The following is a 20841-nucleotide window of genomic DNA, read 5'->3' as shown; positions in this document are numbered from 1 at the left end:
AACCCACAACCTCCTTTATGAGAGAGATGGGAGGTCCTTGTGAGTTAGGCTTCGGTAGATGGCCGAAACTTTGTGAACCGACCAATTGTGGTGTGGATAAAAAAAGTTTTCCTTTCTGGTAAAACAAATAAAACATGTTTAAGCTCTTATATTAGGATCGAGAAGGAGTAAGTAACCACTTTAAGATCCAAGAAACAAATTTTTAAGGTGTTCATCTTACAAGGACATTAAAAAGACAAGTCTTATCAGTTAGACATATAAATATAAACGTGTGAATCTAGTTTACTTAGGATGCAATGAATTCTTACTCTCATGCTGTGATCACTACCTAATTCAGGTCTCAGTCATTCTATTTATAAATCTTTTAGTTTTAAATTAACCCCTCAATCCATGTAATCTCACCAATTTCCAGTAAGTCCATGTAGTTTCCCCTTTTTATCAGGTACTCATAATTTCCTCAGTTACAGCTATAGCATTTTCCCCTCCTTTTTGTTACATCCCTATTGTTATTGATCCTATGGACTGTGGTATTAGTTTTTCTTCTGACCATTTATCTATTCCAAATTGTTTGATGTCAGATAAAGAATGCAATTCATCACTTGCATTTAACATTCAAAAGTAAATTATGGTTTTATTAAAGCCCAACTCCAGGTATATAAATGAGGAACTGACGAGACTTTGTAACTCTAACAGGAGAAAGGAGGAAAGAGAGGGAAGGAGAGAGAGTTGAGAGACGAACAGAAACAAATGGAGAGGCGAAAGTAATAGCAAACAGAGAAACTGAGAGATGCACTGAGTTACTTCACTGATGTTTACAAATCATAATATGAATACAAAGTAGGCATATATCCTATTTATAAACTCAGTATCTCTCAATTAACACACAATCATCTTTCTAGCTAACTTTATCACTCCTATTTACACTACCTACGTAATAGCAATTACACAGCAAATTATCCCTTTTGAGAATCTCAACTGTACATTCGCATAAGAATCAATAGGAATCGTCCATTTTTTCACGTGGTTATTTGACCGGGTCAGATTAGGGTATTATCAAGCTCAATCAAGAGTAGCTCACCCAAAGGCGTTTCTTACTTTTACATGGACTTGAACTCAAGAGTTCTTGCTTAAGCGACCACAAATCTCCTTTCTACCAGGAACGAATCCTATTGATATGTGGGAATTGCCCCATTTAGGATTGCCAATAAGGGATCTATAGCTTAAATACAATTCTATCTAATATCTATCATATATCGAACATGCAGTTAGTAATGGAAATTATCCTTTGGCACCCCCAGCCACAGCATAAAAAATTTAATGGGAAGTCCTCATTTTGGGGACCCCAACACAGAGTTCCATGCACATACCAACTTCAAGGTACCTAAACAAAGTATATCGACGAGAACTACTTCTTTAGGAAACCCCAACCATATTCAAGATATAACTTCAATTATGATGGATGCAGTTACTCAGCCAGACGTTAACAACCAAAAAGTTAAAAATGCACAAGAATAAAGAAAAACAAGTTGGGGATCAGAAAGTGCCTAACCCTTCATGAAATTGTTTAAACATTTACTACTATCAGTAAGAAATTTCCCTTTCAACGTTTGGGAGGGGAAAACATTCGACAACGCTGACATTTATGCAAGTGAAATTAATTGAAATTCTCTGGAAATTTTGTTTTATGTTGCTTCATTTTCTTCTCAGTTATTTTTTTTCCCTCTTTTTTTGCCCGCAGTTGCCTATTGGTTTGCAGCAAAATTTGCTTTGGGATTCCCAATTTTTGTGGGGTTTCTAATATATAAATGAGAAGGAGGCATTTATCTGAGTATGATGACATTGAGGACTTCCTACGAAGTCACAGCAATTTAGTGCCCATCAAATACTCTTACTCTGACATAAGAAGAATGACAAAAAATTTCAAGCATAAGTTAGGAGAAGGGGGTTATGGTTCTGTATATAAAGGAAAGCTTCGAAGCAAGCGTGATGCGGCTGTTAAGCTATTAGGCAAGTCAACAACGGATGGGCATGATTTCATCAATGAAGTTTCCACCATTGGAACTATTCGTCATGTAAATGTGGTGCAACTGATAGGATTTTGTGCAGAGAGAAGAAAGCAAGCTCTTGTTTATGAGTTCATGCCAAACGGATCTTTAGATAAATACATACTTTCTGAGCATGAAAAATCATCAATAAATTATGAGAAGATCAATGAGATTTCTTTAGGGGTGGCTCGTGGGATTGAGTACCTACATCAAGGTTGCGACAAGCAAATCCTACACTTTGATATCAAACCTCACAATATTCTTCTTGATGAGAATTTTTCTCCCAAGATTTCAGACTTTGGATTGGCAAAACTATATCCAACAGATAAAAGTATTGTGTCTCTAACTGCAGCTAGAGGCACAATGGGATACATGGCTCCTGAATTGCTGTATAAAAACATTGGAGGCATCTCACACAAGGCTGATGTTTATAGTTTTGGGATGATGCTGATGGAAATGGCAGGAAGAAGAAAGAACTATGATGTTGTGCAGAATTCGTGGCAGACTTACTTTGCGAAATGGGTTCATGATCAGTTTGAAGAAACAATATTTAAAAGCAATGCCACAGAAGAAGAGAAGAAGATAGCCCAGAAAATGATTACAGTTGCTTTTACTTGCATACAGCTGAGCCCAAGTGATCGCCCCTCAATGAGCAGAGTAGTGGAGATGCTTCAAGGAGATGTTGATGTCTCAGAGATCTTCAGAGCATAGTACGAGAGACAGTTCGATTTTAACATAAGATGTGTAAACAAGTTCTTATAATTAGAATCAGAGGTAGTATATATCAATCTAAGAAATATTGTAAACCTAACTCTAGATCATTTTCTTATGGTTTGAAAATTTTCACGCATTAGTTTTGCAGTGTACGATTCAAAAATAAAGGAATCACCCCCAACCCACCAGGTTATGGATCAATGCATTACACATTTCTTAATTTGCGGCATTATGAAATGTTCCCAAATCCTTTCACAGTAAAAATCAAAATCAGCTCTATGGAAATGAATAAAGTAATCAGCAAAAAACGCTCACCTGTTCCAGGGCGTTGATGGCAAACTAGGCAATGTACAGCTGTTCGATTCGTAGCTAGGGTTTAATCAGGTTCTTCCAAGTTGGCAATCGCTTGAAATGACCTGGTAAAAAGAGCATTGTCCCAAATCCTTTTTCCCGCCACTTCATGGAAGCAATGCTCTTTCCTCCGTATGCTAGAACGAAGACCCCAACGACAAAGGAAAACTGGTGCGACGTTTCCCAAAAAGGGGGGAAAAAGGCTAATGCGAAGGGAGGCTCTTTATGCATACTGACTAATTGGGCTTCCTTTTCTAGCCCCAAATCAAAGATCCAAACGTGCACATGAGTACCTGTCATTTGTGGTCAGCCTAATCAAAGAACCTCACGGGCCTTGCACAGAGAACTGTAAATATATGAATTCCGAGAAGCTTCATGTTCCAGACTAAAACATACAGGATACCGGGCATTCGCGTGGCATCGGCGGTGTTCACAACTGGGGATTGAGCTGTTGCTGGTCATTTTCTTCTTCTTCTTTTTAATCGTCTTGTCTTTGTTTAGAAACTTCTGCGTTCTGCTATGAAATTAAGCTGGGGATTGCTAATAACATGAAACTAAGCATTCGCGGGGAAAAAAAATTCGAAGGAGGCAATAATGTTTATGTGTTATTCTGGTTTTCTGAGTATAATTTACGTAGGAAACAATGTTAGGGCAACAAACATAGTTGAACAATACAATTTTACGAGTCCTGATTGACCCTATGCATAATGCGTTCATATTGATTTCTTGTTGCCTCGTGTAAAATTAACTTCTTGTTGGCTTGTCTGGAATTTTCTCTCAAGGGTCATGTATTACTAAATAAGCCCTTTGTATGTAACTTGTGCTTTCCAGCGGATCTATTGGTTGATTCCGATAGAAATATATGTGAACCAAGTTCAGTTAGAGTCCTAGGATTCCCATCCCTATTCATCATCTTCTATTCCAATGTAAGATAATTTACCACGAAGAATTCATCTCTTTTTTTTGGGGGGGGGTGGGTGTAAAACTGGTGAGTAACTACCATTAGATTTGTTCAACTTAGAGCTTGTATGTGTGTAATATGAAGAATGAGAATGCTCATATGTCTTTGTATGTGTTTGGACTCGTAGCTTGTGAGAGAGAAGGGGGTAGAAGATGAGATGACAGGCCTGTTCATGAAAGGCGAAACTACAGTGACAATCTGAATGAACATTCTACCTTGGGGGCATCAGTCTCCCCTGCATGGCACCATGTTTTAGGTGTACTTGATTTCAGGTAACTAGTACTCCCTGTTTCAGTCTGATGGAGAAAGCTTCTGTTTTGGAGAAAAGGGAAAATTCCATCAAAGAATGAAATTGCAAAGGGCATGCGAACCAAAAAACGTGGGCATCATCGGCTAATTACAACAAAAGAAAATATGAGTAAGTTAGAGACATCAGAAGAAGTTCAATATGTCAATAGCCCCTCTAGTGGGATCGGATGGTTCTCTAACAAAGCATATGATCTCAAATGATGAAGATGTGATGCTACTATAACCACGTTGGTTTCGAGAACCCCACGTTGCTAATTCAACAGATGTAAGAATTCTGGTAGAGAGAGCACGTGTGTGTGTGTGTGGTTTTTTTTTTTTTAATTTGCTTTGGTTGCTGAAATGAACATTCATTGTCTCTGCAACTTTCTATATTGTCACGCCTAGTTCACATCTGCTGTCACTTGTGTCTAAAGTGACAATGATTGGCTGATCAATGTGCGTGTGTGCTAATTCTTGTTACTGGCATCATCCTGAATGCTGATTACATCCTTGTTAATTGAAGTAAAGGCATTTTTGCCATGGGCGTAAAATTAAAACATAATGAACTACGGGTTACTCAAGAAGTTTAACTTTCAAGTGCGCAGAACTTCGTATTATTAATGGGTATGGTCTTGTCTTAATAACAAGTAGCATAAACATGTTGATACACTAGAACTTGTCATTATGCATGCTACTCATTTGTTGTAGGACTTTTTGTTAATTACATTCCTTTCTTATGGTCTCATAGTGAGTTTTTCTATTATTAATGGGCATGAACCAAGAAGGAACCACCATCTTTATATCCTGAGAAATTTTTGTGTGACACTACATGTTAACTTGTTGTGTGTGTTCTTTCACCTCTTATTTCCTTTCAACTTCATTTATTTAACCAAGCCTGGATGAATGGCTATTGGACAATTATATTAGGTTCCATGTTGTCTTCTCATATGCTTTTAAACTTGCAGAATATTAAACATTTACATCATTACATCATTGATCAGTGAATCCAAATGGCTGGAACTGCTAGCTCTGAGTCGAAGACCACATTATAGGCTCACCTTATTTACCGGTGTAAGAAATGCCGAAGAATTGTAGCTTCAGATGAGAATATTGTTTCCCATAAGCGTGGAAAAGGAGAAGCAAGTTTCAAATGGAAGAAGAGAAATGAGAACACAGAAAAGCAACCAGTGGACTGTACCTCAGTACTTGTCCAACCCATGAAGTGGATGCAAACAGGTTTTTGGGTTACTTCAACTGGGCAGGTATGCAGTGTAGCTGCGGAGCGTGGGTGAATCCTGCATTTCAGCTGCATAAATGTCGTTTAGATGAGTGCTATATATGACTCAATCACTTCTCAGCTTCCCCACAATCCACATCTGAGGCTTGGAAAAACTTGATAGTAGTAATACCTGAACATCAGTAAAGAGCTTTTCCTTATGGTTTATGGGAACTTTAGCATATGGAGTTTTGTACAGATTTGGTCTCCTGCACCACCATAATAGAAAAAAGTTAGTGCACATTTTTTTGAGCAATTGAAATCTAATTTAGACATTCAAAAGTTATTATTACTATTTTATTTTAGAATATAGCATAAGTTTCCCGGCATGCCTTTTTCTTTTTTTGGGTGAATCGGCATGCTTATTATTCATGAATTCTGTGTCTTTTGCTGTATTTTTCAACCTTGAGAAAACCATTTTGCAGATGCCTCTGTTTTCCTTCAATATTCAATTTGGTACCCATGTTTTCTTCTCGTTTTATTAAATCATTCAATTTTGCTTTATTAGTACTGTTAACGAAGCTATAAAACTTAACGGTTTTAACGGAACAAAATTAAATGATTTAATAAAAAAGAAAAAAAAAAGCATTTGTATTAAATTTAAAAAAAGTATAAATACTTGCAGAAATATTTTCTTCTATCAACCTCTCCAACTGCTTCAAGAGTCCGTCCAAATCACATTTACACCCTTGAATTTTATTAAAATCATTTCTTTTCTTCTAAAATATGAACTTTGATTTAATCTTAAGTTTTTACCATAAGTCTGCAACATATTATACAAAAGTAAGAAAATAATGAAACATACAGACATGTCTATCGATTAAAAATTTGAAATCAAACTAATTTGAAATGTAACTTTTAATTTCATGATTTTAAAATTAAATTTGTAACTATAGTAAGGAATTGCAAAAAAAAAAAAGACCAAAATCTAAAAAATTGTTTTTTTAAGTATGCCCTTAACTAAATAGGGATATTTTTTAAAAGATTATTTTTTTTGTTTTGAATTGAAATATCATGAAATTCTGAACAAATTTTCCATCTCACACGCATATCATACTTCGTTACAAGCTATATTTTAAAAATCAAACTGGACATCAAACTGAAAAGATTAACAGGTCATGATTCAAACAGTTAGATCAGTTAGACCGTTTGATCGGACCGTTAATATAATAATTAGATAAAAATAATATTATGTAAATATGTAATAATGTATATAAGAATAAAACATCAAATTTTCAAAAAACACTATAATCTTTGAAATAATTGACAAATTAAATTATAAAGTGATAAAGTTATTTTTTATGATTTTATATACAGGGATGATTAGTAATAAAAAATCAAAAGAATGAAATTAAATATATAAAAAATTAATTTTAAAAATACAGTAAATTTTTAAGATGTATGCAGCAGATATGATGTGATCTCACAATTAATTCAATGAGCTTTCTTCAAAGTTAATATTAAAAAATAAAAAATAATAAATAATAAATAGTATAAGTGGCAAAAACAAATCGATTGGATATATTATATCCACGTTTAACTCATCTACCTCACTTCAAAGATAACATTGAAAAAAGAGATGATATGATTAGCCTTCAAAATTGGTTCTCTTCAAAAAATTTTAAACGCATTTCATTTAATTACTAGTTGACTAATTTGAAAAGATTAAGGAAAGAGTTAAGCTAGTTATTTGTAATAAATATATGTTGTCTTTCTAAAATATCTTTACTAATTAAATGTATTAGCTATAACTATTATTCTTAGAAGTACTATCTTGAAAAAAGTTACCTAAACATAAGAGACAAAATAGATTGAAAGTCTTATATTTAGAATCAAAATAAAAATTAAACAAAATTTTAGACCAAGCTAACATAGCCTGATATCCAGGCTCTAGTCCAGGTAAGGCCACTCATTCTCAACTCATCAACGGGCCACGTTAGGACTTTCAGCTTTGAATACCAGAGCTAGGATAACTGAAAGATTGTCACTAAACACCTCCTTCATGGATCGTGGTCAGATTTTATTTTCTGATGCACAGATCCTCTTAAGAGGCAAGTGCAGAGCATACTTAGAATCTCTGGAGACAGAAGAAAAATATCATAAGTGAGGCTTTCGAAGAAGAGAGAAATTTAGAGAGAACTCATGAGGAAAGCACACTAGTATATACAAGGAAAGCACACTAGAGAATGAGTGGCCTTACCTGACTAGAGCCTTGGATATCAGACTATGTTAGCTTGGTCTTTGAGCTAACACCCCCGAGTGGTATCAGAGCCAGCACAATTCTTGACAGACGTGAGATATCATTAGTGAAGGTGAGTAAGAAGATACCGTCTTATCATGAGTGAAACTTCAAACAGTCTTGAACCGTTCGCCTTTCTTCTTCCTTTACTCCACAAAGACTTCCCTCCTCTGTTCGGAGAACTCTTTCTAGAAAAATAGAAAACCTTGTTGAGATAGATCATCTTCCTGAAGATGCTAGAGTCCAAGAAACGGATCTACCTCTTCTTAGTCCTTACAGCGTTTATCATCGTACCAATCACGTCACTAGAAATGTTAGAAGCTTGATCTCCACCCAGAGACCTCATGTTAAAGAAGTAGTCCAGTCTACCAACTAGAAAATTGTGGTCTTCCTCCTCTTCCTCTGAACAATATGTCACTATTGACATACCTCAACCATTGATCAACGAGTGGATAGCTCAAGGCTATACCCATCTTCATATTGGTGCTGTACGCCTTATCCTTACACTTCATGGGAGAAAAGGAATTCCAGCCACTGCTAAAATTGCTTTAGTTGATACTACCTATACTACCTACAGTAATGCTTTGATTGGCGCTGTTCTGACCACTCTTAGCAATGGTAGTGTCATCCTTACCATAGCCCCTGATTTCAATATCAAGCTTTCAGATCCAACTTTGACGGACAGACTAAAAATTCCAAGTCCAGATAGTTGGAGCAGAGCAAGATCCCAGAGCTATCATAGCAACCCTTCATCATCAAGTCCTCTACAGACTCCAGAACCATGCTCTTGATCTTCATTTCCCAAATTCCACCAAAGATGCTCTTTATGTGGTTTCTGATAGAGCTGATGATACCTCCATCATCCAGATTCCTAGACAAATCCCAAAGGAGGAACTTGCTCAGCTGATGCCTCTTGAGTGGATCACCAACTATGAAAAACACTTTCATGGTGTACAAAGGGATGTTCATACTTCTACCCCTCCTGAGATAAAAAGGCTTCCAGATGGCACTGTCAAGACAGTGTTCACCAAGCCAGGTCAGGAAGGCTCTTCTGTATCTTCCGGACGTATTCTGACTATCACCCCGGCCTATGTCTCATCTAAGGGAGAACCTCCTATTGCTTGGATAGACCAGGAAGCTAAGCCATGTTATGTGTCTCACATAAATGGCCATTTCATTTGGGATCATGCACCAGAAGAATGTGATCCTGACTGTGAGTGTGATACACCTTACTGGTGGGAAGCTTCTGACGATGAAGATGATGATGGATGGTCTTACCCCATCAGATATGCCATAAAAAAGAAGAAAAAAGAAAAGAATACATCTCTTTGTTCCTACAAACATTATCATCATCACTATGATGATGATGATCATGGTCCGAAGCAGAAAGCCAGAAGCTGGAAGGCTCCTGTCCCTACTGTTCCTTCTAGCAGATTATCTCTATATGATCTGCTTAAAGAAACAGGTCATGAAGACCTCCTGCCTAGACAAAAACCAGATCCAGTGATTCCTACCATTCAACAATCCGTCTCGTGTATAGCAATGATGGATCCCTATGAGCAGGATTTTCCTCCTCTTGAAAGAAGAACCAACAGAGAAACAAAGGTTACAGCAAGACCTTTCTCTGTTCCAACAGAAATCTCTCCTACTGGTGAAGCTAGACCAGTCTCAGCAGCAGAAGAAGTTCTCAACTGGCAGACCCAGAATGCGATCGGCCAGAATAGAACTCTGACAAAGATTGATTCAAAGCTTGACCTGCTGACTCTTAGAACTGATACTCTGACGAGCAGACTTGACCAGTCTCTGATCAAGTCAAGCAGCTTTATATGACTCTGACTTCTCAGGCTTACCAACTGGATGCAGATTTAAAGCAATTTATTGAGAAAGGATATATTGGACCAGAATTTACCAGAAAAGAGCAAGAACTGTCACAAATCCGAAAGGATTTGCAAAGAATCGAGTCAGACATCGCAAAGGATCATTCACAAACCATCTATGACCCTTATCCATCTTATCCGTCTAGTTTCCAACTTCCCACATATCCAACATCACCTCCTTCTTACCCTAGAGAATCTGATTACAGCAAGGTTTTCAAAATGTCTTATCCTATTTTAAGACAGTTGAGAAAATCACGACACCCACTCTTTCACCTGTCCAGCCAAACCCTCCTCCCAGACCTCCAGTAAGACCACCTCACTTCCCTTCATCTGAAAAACTTTTCTACCCATCATCCTCATATACTAAACCTATTGAACCAACACCATCCTCTCAAGGAGTTGTAATAAGAACTCCACCATCATCTCCACCAAAACAAACTTCTCTTCCAGACAGAGAAAAAAGAAAAGAAGTTGCAGATCCAAACAAAACCATAGCCACTTTCAAACTATGGATAAGGACCAGTCATTAGTAGATGAAACCTCTGAAACTGAGTCTGATTCCTCTATTGAATACAGTTCTAACTCTGATCCTGAGATATATCATGCTGATATCTCTAAGGTAGCAATGGTCCACCAGATCCTACAGTTGAAGATCCTATTGATGAGGAACCATCTATTCCTCACACACCTGAGCCAAGAAGAACAGACTGTAAACCTACTACAGGTCCATGGTTTACTTTTGATGATCTCCCTCCGGAAAAATGGAGAGACAGACTCCATGAGTTCGGAGCATGGATTGACCTACAGCTTGCTAGGCATGATGCAACTCTTGAGGAAGTTCTTACAGAATTTCTCTCAAGACTAACAGGAACATTAAGAGAATGGTATCAAAGTCTCAGTGATTACCAGAAGAAAGCAGCAACCAGAGTTGATAATGCAGGAACTCTTCTAGGACTCATTCATAAGGAATTCATTGGTGACTTCCAGATCATTAACAAAAGGCATCGTCAAGAATATTTTGAGATGAAGTGTTGTTCTTTGGACAAAAGAGACTTGCAGAAACATTTCCAAAGAATGTCTGAAAAATACTACATGCTTGGAGGAGCTAATGATGTCAATCTCAGGCATACTTTTATTGCCTCTCTTCCAGATGAACTGCTACCAGAACTTCATAGAGCTATCAATGCACTCCATAGAAATATGGCTGACATTTCTATTGGAGAAATATATCAGTTGGCATTAGCAACTGTGGATAAGCTCTGTGAACAACAGAAGTTCTTCAAAGGAATGCTGAAAGGACAGTCAAAGCTCAGGCATGCTTGCAAGAAACCGCATCTCAAAATAAAGTGCAAAGATGATAAAGATTGCTCTTGTTCTACCAAGAGAAAATCTCACTATCGTCGATTCAGATATCCAAAGAATTCTTACTCCAGGAGAAATCCAGAAAGCCTTTCCTGAGATACTTCAGGAGGCGTAGACCTTATTCAAGGAAATCTGACAGGTGCTACATATGCAAGAAAAAAGGACATTTTGCAAAAAATTGTCCCAACAAGACAAAAAGGATGTCAAGATGTTAGAACACTTGCAGACTGTTCTCATGATCAATGAAGATGAAGATGTAGAATCTGTGATCGAAGAACAAGATGCTCAGGATGAAGAAACACAATATGTTCTTCCTTATTCTGAAGATGAGGAAACTGATTCTGAATCCTTTTCTCAAGAAGATGATGATCCTTAAGGGTATTTATATTCCTTTGAACAGCCTATGCATCCGCCTTCTTTTCTTGGTTCCCTGGCTTCTCAGCCAGACCATAATAAAGTTACTCCTAAGCCAAGATGTCAAAATTCATATTCTTCCAGGAAGATATGAAAAGCCAATTCCTGTTATTGCTTTTATTGATACCGGAGCATGCAGAACCATCATGAATCCTGATATTCTTCCCCCTGAAGCATGGATCCCTTGTGATCAACTTTTCCTTACTGCTGATTCAAAACCCTTCAAGATTGAATGGATCACTCGCAGGAAGATTGGTATTCAATTCTTTCCAGGATGTGTTCTATGGATGAAAGTTCTTGGTAGTGATCTCCCGGGGAAAGATATTCTCATTGGATTTGATGCTTATAATCATACTAGGAATCTTCAAGTCTTGCCTAAAGGAATTAGATATAAAAATTTCTTTAGTGCATATACTGAAGTTCCTAATCTATTTGAAATCCAACAGGCACCACCGGGATATGAAGATATTCGAGATCATCTTCTCAAGTTTTGCGTTGATAATCATCAACAGTTCTCTCATCCATTTCCATTATGGAAAAATCAAGAGTTTTTCATTAAACTCCCCTTCAAGAAAAATGAAGACATCAGTCCCACAAAAGCCTCTCATCCAGGAATGAATCCAGAAGATCTCAAGCTTGCTAAAGAGGAATGTGCTGCACTTCTCAAACAAGGCCTTATTGAACCAACAAAATCCAATTGGGCTTGCCAGGCGTTCTATGTTGAAAAAAGATCAGAAATCAAAAGAGGGAAGAAAAGGTTAGTTATTGACTATAAGCCCCTTAATATTTTCCTTCAAGATGACAAATTTCCTTTACCAAAGCCCAGTTCACTCACAGTCCATCTTAGGGATGCAAAAATATTTTCCAAGTTTGACCTCAAAGCAGGATTTTGGCAATTGGGTATCCACCCAGAAGATCGACCCAAAATTGCTTTCTGTATTCCAAATGCCCAGTACCAATGGACTGTTATGCCATTTGGGCTTAAGGTTGCCCCATCACTGTTCCAAAAGGCCATGACCAGAATCTTTGAACCCATGCTTGATAACCTCCTCATTTACATTGATGGCCTTTTACTTTTCTCAAAAGATGAGGACTCCTATAAACTTTTATTGACCCAGTTCGGGGAAATAATTGAAAAATACGGGATTATGTTGTCGGCAAAGAAAGGTGAAATAGGTGTCAACAACATAGAGTTTCTTGGAATGCATTTTGAAAATGGTCAGTATTATCCTGGACCGCACATTGCAGAAGAATTGCTCAAATTCCCAGATGACAATCTCACAACAAAGCAAATCCAACAATTTCTAGGGATTATTAATTATCTTTGGGATTTTATCCCTCATGTGTCCAATCACACCAGCCAGCTGTCTAAACTTCTCAAAAAGAATCCTCCCGCGTGGGGAACAGAGCAGACCTCAGCTGTCAAAACCCTCAAAAGAATTGCACAGCAGCCACCTCCTTTAAAGATTCCTGACAAAGGGTTACGAATCCTCCAGACTGATGCCAGTGATGACTTTTGGGGAGTTGTCTTGATTGAAGAGATAGATGGAAAGAGATTCTACTGTGGACATGCAAGCGGACAATTCAAAAAGTCAGAAAAGCATTATCATGCTACCTACAAGGAGATCCTTGCAATCAAAAGAGGAATCGAGAAGTTCAGCTTCCATCTCAGTCCTTATCAATTCAGAGTAGAAATGGACAATACGTCTTTTCCCAGAATGCTTAATCCCAAGGGAAAGACTTTACCAGACAGCCAGCTACTCCGATAGAAAGACTGGTTCTCTCGCTATAAATTCACCGTTCATCATCTCAAAGGACACCAGAACATCATAGTAGATTTCCTCACAAGACCTCAGAAAGTTTCCCAGCCTCTGAAACTTCTGTCACTCTCCAGACCTCAACCTCTTTTCATCCTAACCATCTCTGAACCAGAAATGCCTCACAGAATGACAGCCACCATTTTCCCTCCTAGATCCCGTCCTGAATCTCCAGCAGATGTCCAAAACCTTGCCAGAAGTACTATGTTCTACTAGCTCCACCGTGTTTTTGTAGATACTGGAATCCACCCTTATCCTCAGCACTTTGATGCCGATGCTCCTTACCTCACTGTTCCCATCATCAAAGGACCCATACCAGAAGAACTTTTATGGTACATCTGGTCTGTTTCAGCCAATTATACCTGTGCCATAGCCTTCTCAGCTGTAGTCGTCCATGACCACCTGAATGACTTCAGAAATGAAAACTCTCCTCTTACCACATTCTTTGAGATGCTTGCTCCTCTTCCCTACTGGAGAGGAAAACTCTGGAAAATTCTCAAAGAACATAATATTTGGGACTTACCAACTCCCAAACAAAAAAGATTTTTCTGTCTGTATATCTTTTTTAGGAACTATAGTATAAGTGCTGACCAGAGGCTCTACACAGACAACCGTCTGATCCTCCAGGTCACCACCCCCTCATGGCCAAGAAAGGAAGCATTATTGATGGAGAAAATTGGGAAAACATTAACTGCACTTAACCAGCCTGACACAGGAGAAGACACTTCATGTCTTTCTCTCGGACCTTTCCCTCCAAACTCACCGTCTGCCAGCAATACAACACTTGAAGAATTCCAGAGAGATTTCATCCTGAGTGCTGTCAGACCTCCACCAAATAGGTCACAAGTCCCTCCACAGACAGAAGCCGCCAAAGACCCTTATGACGGTGACAATGACTCACAAATTCAACTCACTCAGCTTGAAGGACTCTATCTTCCTCAGCCAAGCTTTCAATCATAACTCCCATTCCTCGCAGGAGAATCCCAGGACCCCAACCAAAAAGACCCTGACCCAGAGCTCAAAGAATACTATTACTCAAGGAGACACTATAACTCAGATGACCCTGACCTGGAAGGCATCATAAACCTATCCCCTAGCCATGAGCCTATCTATAAAGACTAGGGGACATCATCATCAGGAAATCTCCTTTTTCGATACTCTGAAGATAAGATGGGACCCGTCAAATTCTCACTTTATGTCGTCATCTACTTTTACTTTATTAAAATACCTTTGGAAAAGTAGCTTTAATAAAGTAGCTTTGTAAAAGTAGCTTTATTAAAGTAGTTTGTCCTGTAGTCTATTTCGTCCTCTTGTAATCATTAAGGTGAACGTCATTATTAGGATAGGTCATAATGACGTCTACCCGTCATCATGAGGTGTACTATTAGGCCTTTGTCATGTAGTGACCTCGAACCCCTATAAAAACCCCACTCTGCCTTCAGTTACGGGCAGAAGGAGTTGTATCGACTTCCTTGTATAATACTAGTGTGTTTTCCTCATGAGTTCTCTCTAAATTTCTCTCTTCTTCTGAAAGCCTCACTTATGATATTTTTCTTCTGTCTCCAGAGATTCTAAGTATGCTCTGCACTTGCCTCTTTAAGAGGATCCTATGCATCAGAAAATAGAATCTGACCACGATCCATGAAGGAGTGTTTAGTGACAATCTTTCCAGTTATCCTAGCTCTGGTATTCAAAGCTGAAAGTCCTAACGTGGCCCGTTGATGAGTTGAGAATGAATGACCTTACCTGGACTAAAGCCTTGGATATCAGACTATGTTAGCTTGGTCTATTTGAGCTAACACCCCAAGTGGTTGACCTCAGCTGTCAAAACCCTCAAAAGAATTGCACAGCAGCCACCTCCTTTAAAGATTCCTGACAAAGGGTTACAAATCCTCCAGACTGATGCCAGTGATGACTTTTGGGGAGCTGTCTTGATTGAAGAGATAGATGGAAAGAGATTCTGCTGTGGACATGCAAGTGGACAATTCAAAGAGTCAGAAAAGCATTATCATGCTACCTACAAGGAGATCCTTGCTTCAGGGGGAAGAATATCAGGATTCATGATGGTTCTGCATGCTCCAGTATCAATAAAAGCAATAACAGGAATTGGCTTTTCATATCTTCCTGGAAGAATATGAATTTTGACATTTGGCTTGGGAGTAACTTTATTATGGTCTGGCTGAGAAGCCAGGGAACCAAGAAAAGAAGGCGGATGCATAGGCTTTTCAAGGGAATATAAATACCCTTGAGGATCATCATCTTCTTGAGAAAAGGATTCAGAATCAGTTTCCTCATCTTCAGAATAAGGAAGAACATATTGTGTTTCTTCATCCTGAGCATCTTGTTCTTCGATCACAGATTCTACATCTTCATCTTCATTGATCATGAGAACAGTCTGCAAGTGTTCTAACATCTTGACATCCTTTTTTGTCTTGTTGGGACAATTTTTTGCAAAATGTCCTTTTTTCTTGCATATGTAGCACCTGTCAGATTTCCTTGAATAAGGTCTACGCCTCCTGAAGTATCTCAGGAAAGGCTTTCTGGATTTTCTCCTGGAGTAAGAATTCTTTGGATATCTGAATCGACGATAGTGAGATTTTCTCTTGGTAGAACAAGAGCAATCTTTATCATCTTTGCACTTTATTTTGAGATGCGGTTTCTTGCAAGCATGCCTGAGCTTTGACTGTCCTTTCAGCATTCCTTTGAAGAACTTCTGTTGTTCACAGAGCTTATCCACAGTTGCTAATGCCAACTGATATATTTCTCCAATAGAAATGTCAGCCATATTTCTATGGAGTGCATTGATAGCTCTATGAAGTTCTGGTAGCAGTTCATCTGGAAGAGAGGCAATAAAAGTATGCCTGAGATTGACATCATTAGCTCCTCCAAGCATGTAGTATTTTTCAGACATTCTTTGGAAATGTTTCTGCAAGTCTCTTTTGTCCAAAGAACAACACTTCATCTCAAAATATTCTTGACGATGCCTTTTGTTAATGATCTGGAAGTCACCAATGAATTCCTTATGAATGAGTCCTAGAAGAGTTCCTGCATTATCAACTCTGGTTGCTGCTTTCTTCTGGTAATCACTGAGACTTTGATACCATTCTCTTAATGCTCCTGTTAGTCTTGAGAGAAATTCTGTAAGAACTTCCTCAAGAGTTGCATCATGCCTAGCAAGCTGTAGGTCAATCCATGCTCCGAACTCACGGAGTCTGTCTCTCCATTTTTCCGGAGGGAGATCATCAAAAGTAAACCATGGACCTGTAGTAGGTTTACAGTCTGTTCTTCTTGGCTCAGGTGTGTGAGGAATAGATGGTTCCTCATCAATAGGATCTTCAACTGTAGGATCTGGCTGGACCATTGCTACCTTAGAGATATCAGCATGATATATCTCAGGATCAGAGTTAGAACTGTATTCAATAGATGAATCAGACTCAGTTTCAGAGGTTTCATCTACTAATGACTGGTCCTTATCCATAGTTTGAAAAGTGGCTATGGTTTTGTTTGGATCTGCAACTTCTTTTCTTTTTTCTCTGTCTGGAAGAGAAGTTTGTTTTGGTGGAGATGATGGTGGAGTTCTTATTACAACTCCTTGAGAGGATGGTGTTGGTTCAATAGGTTTAGTATATGAGGATGATGTGTAGAAAAGTTTTTCAGATGAAGGGAAGTGAGGTGGTCTTACTGGAGGTCTGGGAGGAGGGTTTGGCTGGACAGGTGAAAGAGTGGGTTGTCGTGATTTTCTCAACTGTCTTAAAATAGGATAAGACATTTTGAAAACCTTGCTATAATCAGATTCTCTAGGGTAAGAAGGAGGTGATGTTGGATATGTGGGAAGTTGGAAACTAGACGGATAAGATGGATAAGGGTCATAGATGGTTTGTGAATGATCCTTTGCGATGTCTGACTCGATTCTTTGCAAATCCTTTCGGATTTGTGACAGTTCTTGCTCTTTTCTGGTAAATTCTGGTCCAATATATCCTTTCTCAATAAGTTGCTTTAAATCTGCATCCAGTTGGTAAGCCTGAGAAGTCAGAGTCATATAAAGCTGCTTGACTTGATCGGAGACCTGGTCAAGTCTGCTCGTCAGAGTATCAGTTCTAAGAGTCAGCAGGTCAAGCTTTGAATCAATCTTTGTCAGAGTTCTATTCTGGCCGATCGCATTCTGGGTCTGCCAGTTGAGAACTTCTTCTGCTGCTGAGACTGGTCTAGCTTCACCAGTAGGAGAGATTTCTGTTGGAACAGAGAAAGGTCTTACTGTAACCTTTGTTTCTCTGTTGGTTCTTCTTTCAAGAGGAGGAAAATCCTGCTCATAGGGATCCATCATTGCTATACACGAGACGGATTGTTGAATGGTAGGAATCACTGGATCTGGTTTTTGTCTAGGCAGGAGGTCTTCATGACCTGTTTCTTTAAGCAGATCATATAGAGATAATCTGCTAGAAGGAACAGTAGGGACAGGAGCCTTCCAGCTTCTGGCTTTCTGCTTCGGACCATGATCATCATCATCATAGTGATGATGATAATGTTTGTAGGAACAAAGAGATGTATTCTTTTCTTTTTTCTTCTTTTTTATGGCATATCTGATGGGGTAAGACCATCCATCATCATCTTCATCTTCATCTTCATCGTCAGAAGCTTCCCACCAGTAAGGTGTATCACACTCACAGTCAGGATCACATTCTTCTGGTGCATGATCCCAAATGAAATGGCCATTTATGTGAGGTTCCTGGTCTATCCAAGCAATAGGAGGTTCTCCCTTAGATGAGACATAGGCCGGGGTGATAGTCAGAATACGTCCGGAAGATACAGAAGAACCTTCCTGACCTGGCTTGGTGAACACTGTCTTGACAGTGCCATTTGGAAGCCTTTTTATCTCAGGAGGGGTAGAAGTATGAACATCCCTTTGTACACCATGAAAGTGTTTTTCATAGTTGGTGATCCACTCAAGAGGCATCAGCTGAGCAAGTTCCTCCTTTGGGATTTGTCTAGGAATCTGGATGATGGAGGTATCATCAGCTCTATCAGAAACCACATAAAGAGCATCTTTGGTGGAATTTGGGAAATGAAGATCAAGAGCATGGTTCTGGAGTCTGTAGAGGACTTGATGATGAAGGGTTGCTATGATAGCTCTGGGATCTTGCTCTGCTCCAACTATCTGGACTTGAATTTTTAGTCTGTCCGTCAAAGTTGGATCTGAAAGCTTGATATTGAAATCAGGGGCTATGGTAAGGATGACACTACCATTGCTAAGAGTGGTCAGAACAGCGCCAATCAAAGCATTACTGTAAGAAGTATAGGTAGTATCAACTAAAGCAATTTTAGCAGTGGCTGGAATTCCTTTTCTCCCATGAAGTGTAAGGATAAGGCGTACAGCACCAATATAAAGACGGGTATAGCCTTGAGCTATCCACTCGTTGATCAATGGTTGAGGTATGTCAATAGTGACATATTGTTCAGAGGAAGAGAGAGGAAGACCACAATTTTCTAGTTTGGTAGACTGGACTACTTCTTTAACATGAGGTCTCTGGGTGGGGATCAAGCTTCTAACATTTCTAGTGACGTGATTGGTACGATGATAAACGCTGTAAGGACTAAGAAGAGGTAGATCCGTTTCTTGGACTCTAGCATCTTCAGGAAGATGATCTATCTCAACAAGGTTTTCTATTTTTCTAGAAAGAGTTCTCCGAACAGAGGAGGGAAGTCTTTGTGGAGTAAAGGAAGAAGAAAGGCGAACAGGTTCAAGACTGTTTGAAGTTTCACTCATGATAAGACGGTATCTTCTTACTCACCTTCACTAATGATATCTCACGTCTGTCAAGAATTGTGCTGGCTCTGATACCACTCGGGGTGTTAGCTCAAATAGACCAAGCTAACATAGTCTGATATCCAAGGCTCTAGTCCAGGTAAGGCCATTCATTCTCAACTCATCAACGGGCCACGTTAGGCCTTTGTCATGTAGTGACCCCAAACCCTTATAAAAACCCCACTCTGCCTTCAATTACGGGCAGAAGGAGTTGTATCAACTTCCTTATATAATACTAGTGTGCTTTCCTCACGAGTACACCTCATGATTTTATTAATTAGTAATACTGTAATAGTAATCAATTAATTTCAATTTACCAAGAAGTGTTTCACACGCTTGTTCCGAATGCACCACTAGAGCCGGGAAAACGGGCCGGCCCCCTGAAATTATGAGGGTCGGGCTTGATATTTTTCTCTTAAAATGAAACATAAGCCCTAGAGGGCCGAGGGCTTAAAAGGGCCGGCCCTGGAGGGCCACGGGCCGGCCCTTTTAAGCCCTTTTATATTTTTTTTTTATTTTTAAAATTTTTTTATATAATATTAATGTTATTAATTTTTTACATTATTAATAATATTTCAAATGGTTAGTTATTATTATCATTTTAAAAGTAAATTTAGTTTTAGATAATAATTTATCCAATTAAATTTTTAAAAAATGGGTTAATTTGGACTTTAATAATGATTTGATTTATATTATATGCATTGATATTTTTAAACTATATATATATTTGATAATAGAATATTTTTATACTTATATAACTTGTGATTCTATAATTTGAATTAGAAATTCATGAGTTTCAACAGCAATGTTTCTCACATTAAAGTAAAATAGTAGTTAGATTGCAAAATTTAAAAATAAAATTCTTATAAAGAAGAAAAACTTGATATTTTTGTTACGAAAGAAAAGTATACTTATGAAGAAAAGTAATTAATTATAGTGATGATGAATTTTCAAAAGATTAATAATAGTGTTTATTTATTGCACAATTGCATTATAGATAAAACTTTTAGATGTTGTTATCTTGTTAATGAATGTTTTAGATGTTGATGAATATTTATATATGATGATATTTTATATGTGACTTAATTTTATTTATATTTATGTCTTTTATTAATAATTTCATTGATTTATTTTTATAAAAAATATGATAAATATAAAAAATAGTATTTTTTCTTAAACGGGCCAAAAGTCCGCGGGCCAACCCTGACCCTGTAGCTTAAGGGCCGGGCCTAACAAATTGGAGTATTTTTAAAATTCCAGCCCTGGAGGGCCGGCCGGCCCTAATTCCCGGCTCTAGCACCACTCACTGGGACTACGAGGGCGTTGCTCTCTCTCTCTCTCTCCCCCTCCCTCCCCGGCGGCTGCTTCTTCATCTTTTGTTTCTCCCGCTCGACTCTCTTAAATTCCAGCGATGAAGAACGGCCCTGAGATCGGAGGAGGAGACAACGGTTCTTCTTTCATCTCAAGAGAAGAATCGATTTTACAGATAAGAGTTTCACCCCTCTTCCTTCTTCAATGAATATATCCCCCTATTTCAATCTTCATCTTCTATCCTCGACTTCTTCTTCATCCTCCTTCTTTGATCTTCATCCCCGTTCTGTATGAGACTCAATACCCCGTTCTGTAATTTCGCTCCTGCGAAGTTCGACTTCCACGTTCTCCCGATCTCTGCGCCTCTGCCTCTGGACGGTAGC

At 38.4% G+C, this 20841-nt stretch overlaps 1 protein-coding gene across 1 annotated transcript; it reads left to right on the top strand.

Annotated features, from left to right (window-relative positions):
- Window positions 1-1801: 1801 nt before the first annotated feature.
- On the top strand, window positions 1802-2904 carry LOC114716676 (rust resistance kinase Lr10-like). The gene has a single exon (XM_028901710.1). It carries the CDS (start codon window positions 1806-1808, stop codon window positions 2754-2756), a length of 951 nt encoding a protein of 316 aa, XP_028757543.1. The 5' UTR covers window positions 1802-1805; the 3' UTR covers window positions 2757-2904.
- Window positions 2905-20841: the final 17937 nt, after the last annotated feature.

Source organism: Neltuma alba, unplaced genomic scaffold (assembly GCF_004799145.2).
Source record: "Neltuma alba isolate B1F8T4 unplaced genomic scaffold, ASM479914v2 tig00002073_pilon, whole genome shotgun sequence".
NCBI classification, from domain to species: Eukaryota; Viridiplantae; Streptophyta; class Magnoliopsida; order Fabales; family Fabaceae; genus Neltuma; species Neltuma alba.
The sequence above is the reverse complement of the archived record's forward strand: the minus strand, read 5'-3'. Positions and strand labels throughout refer to the sequence as shown.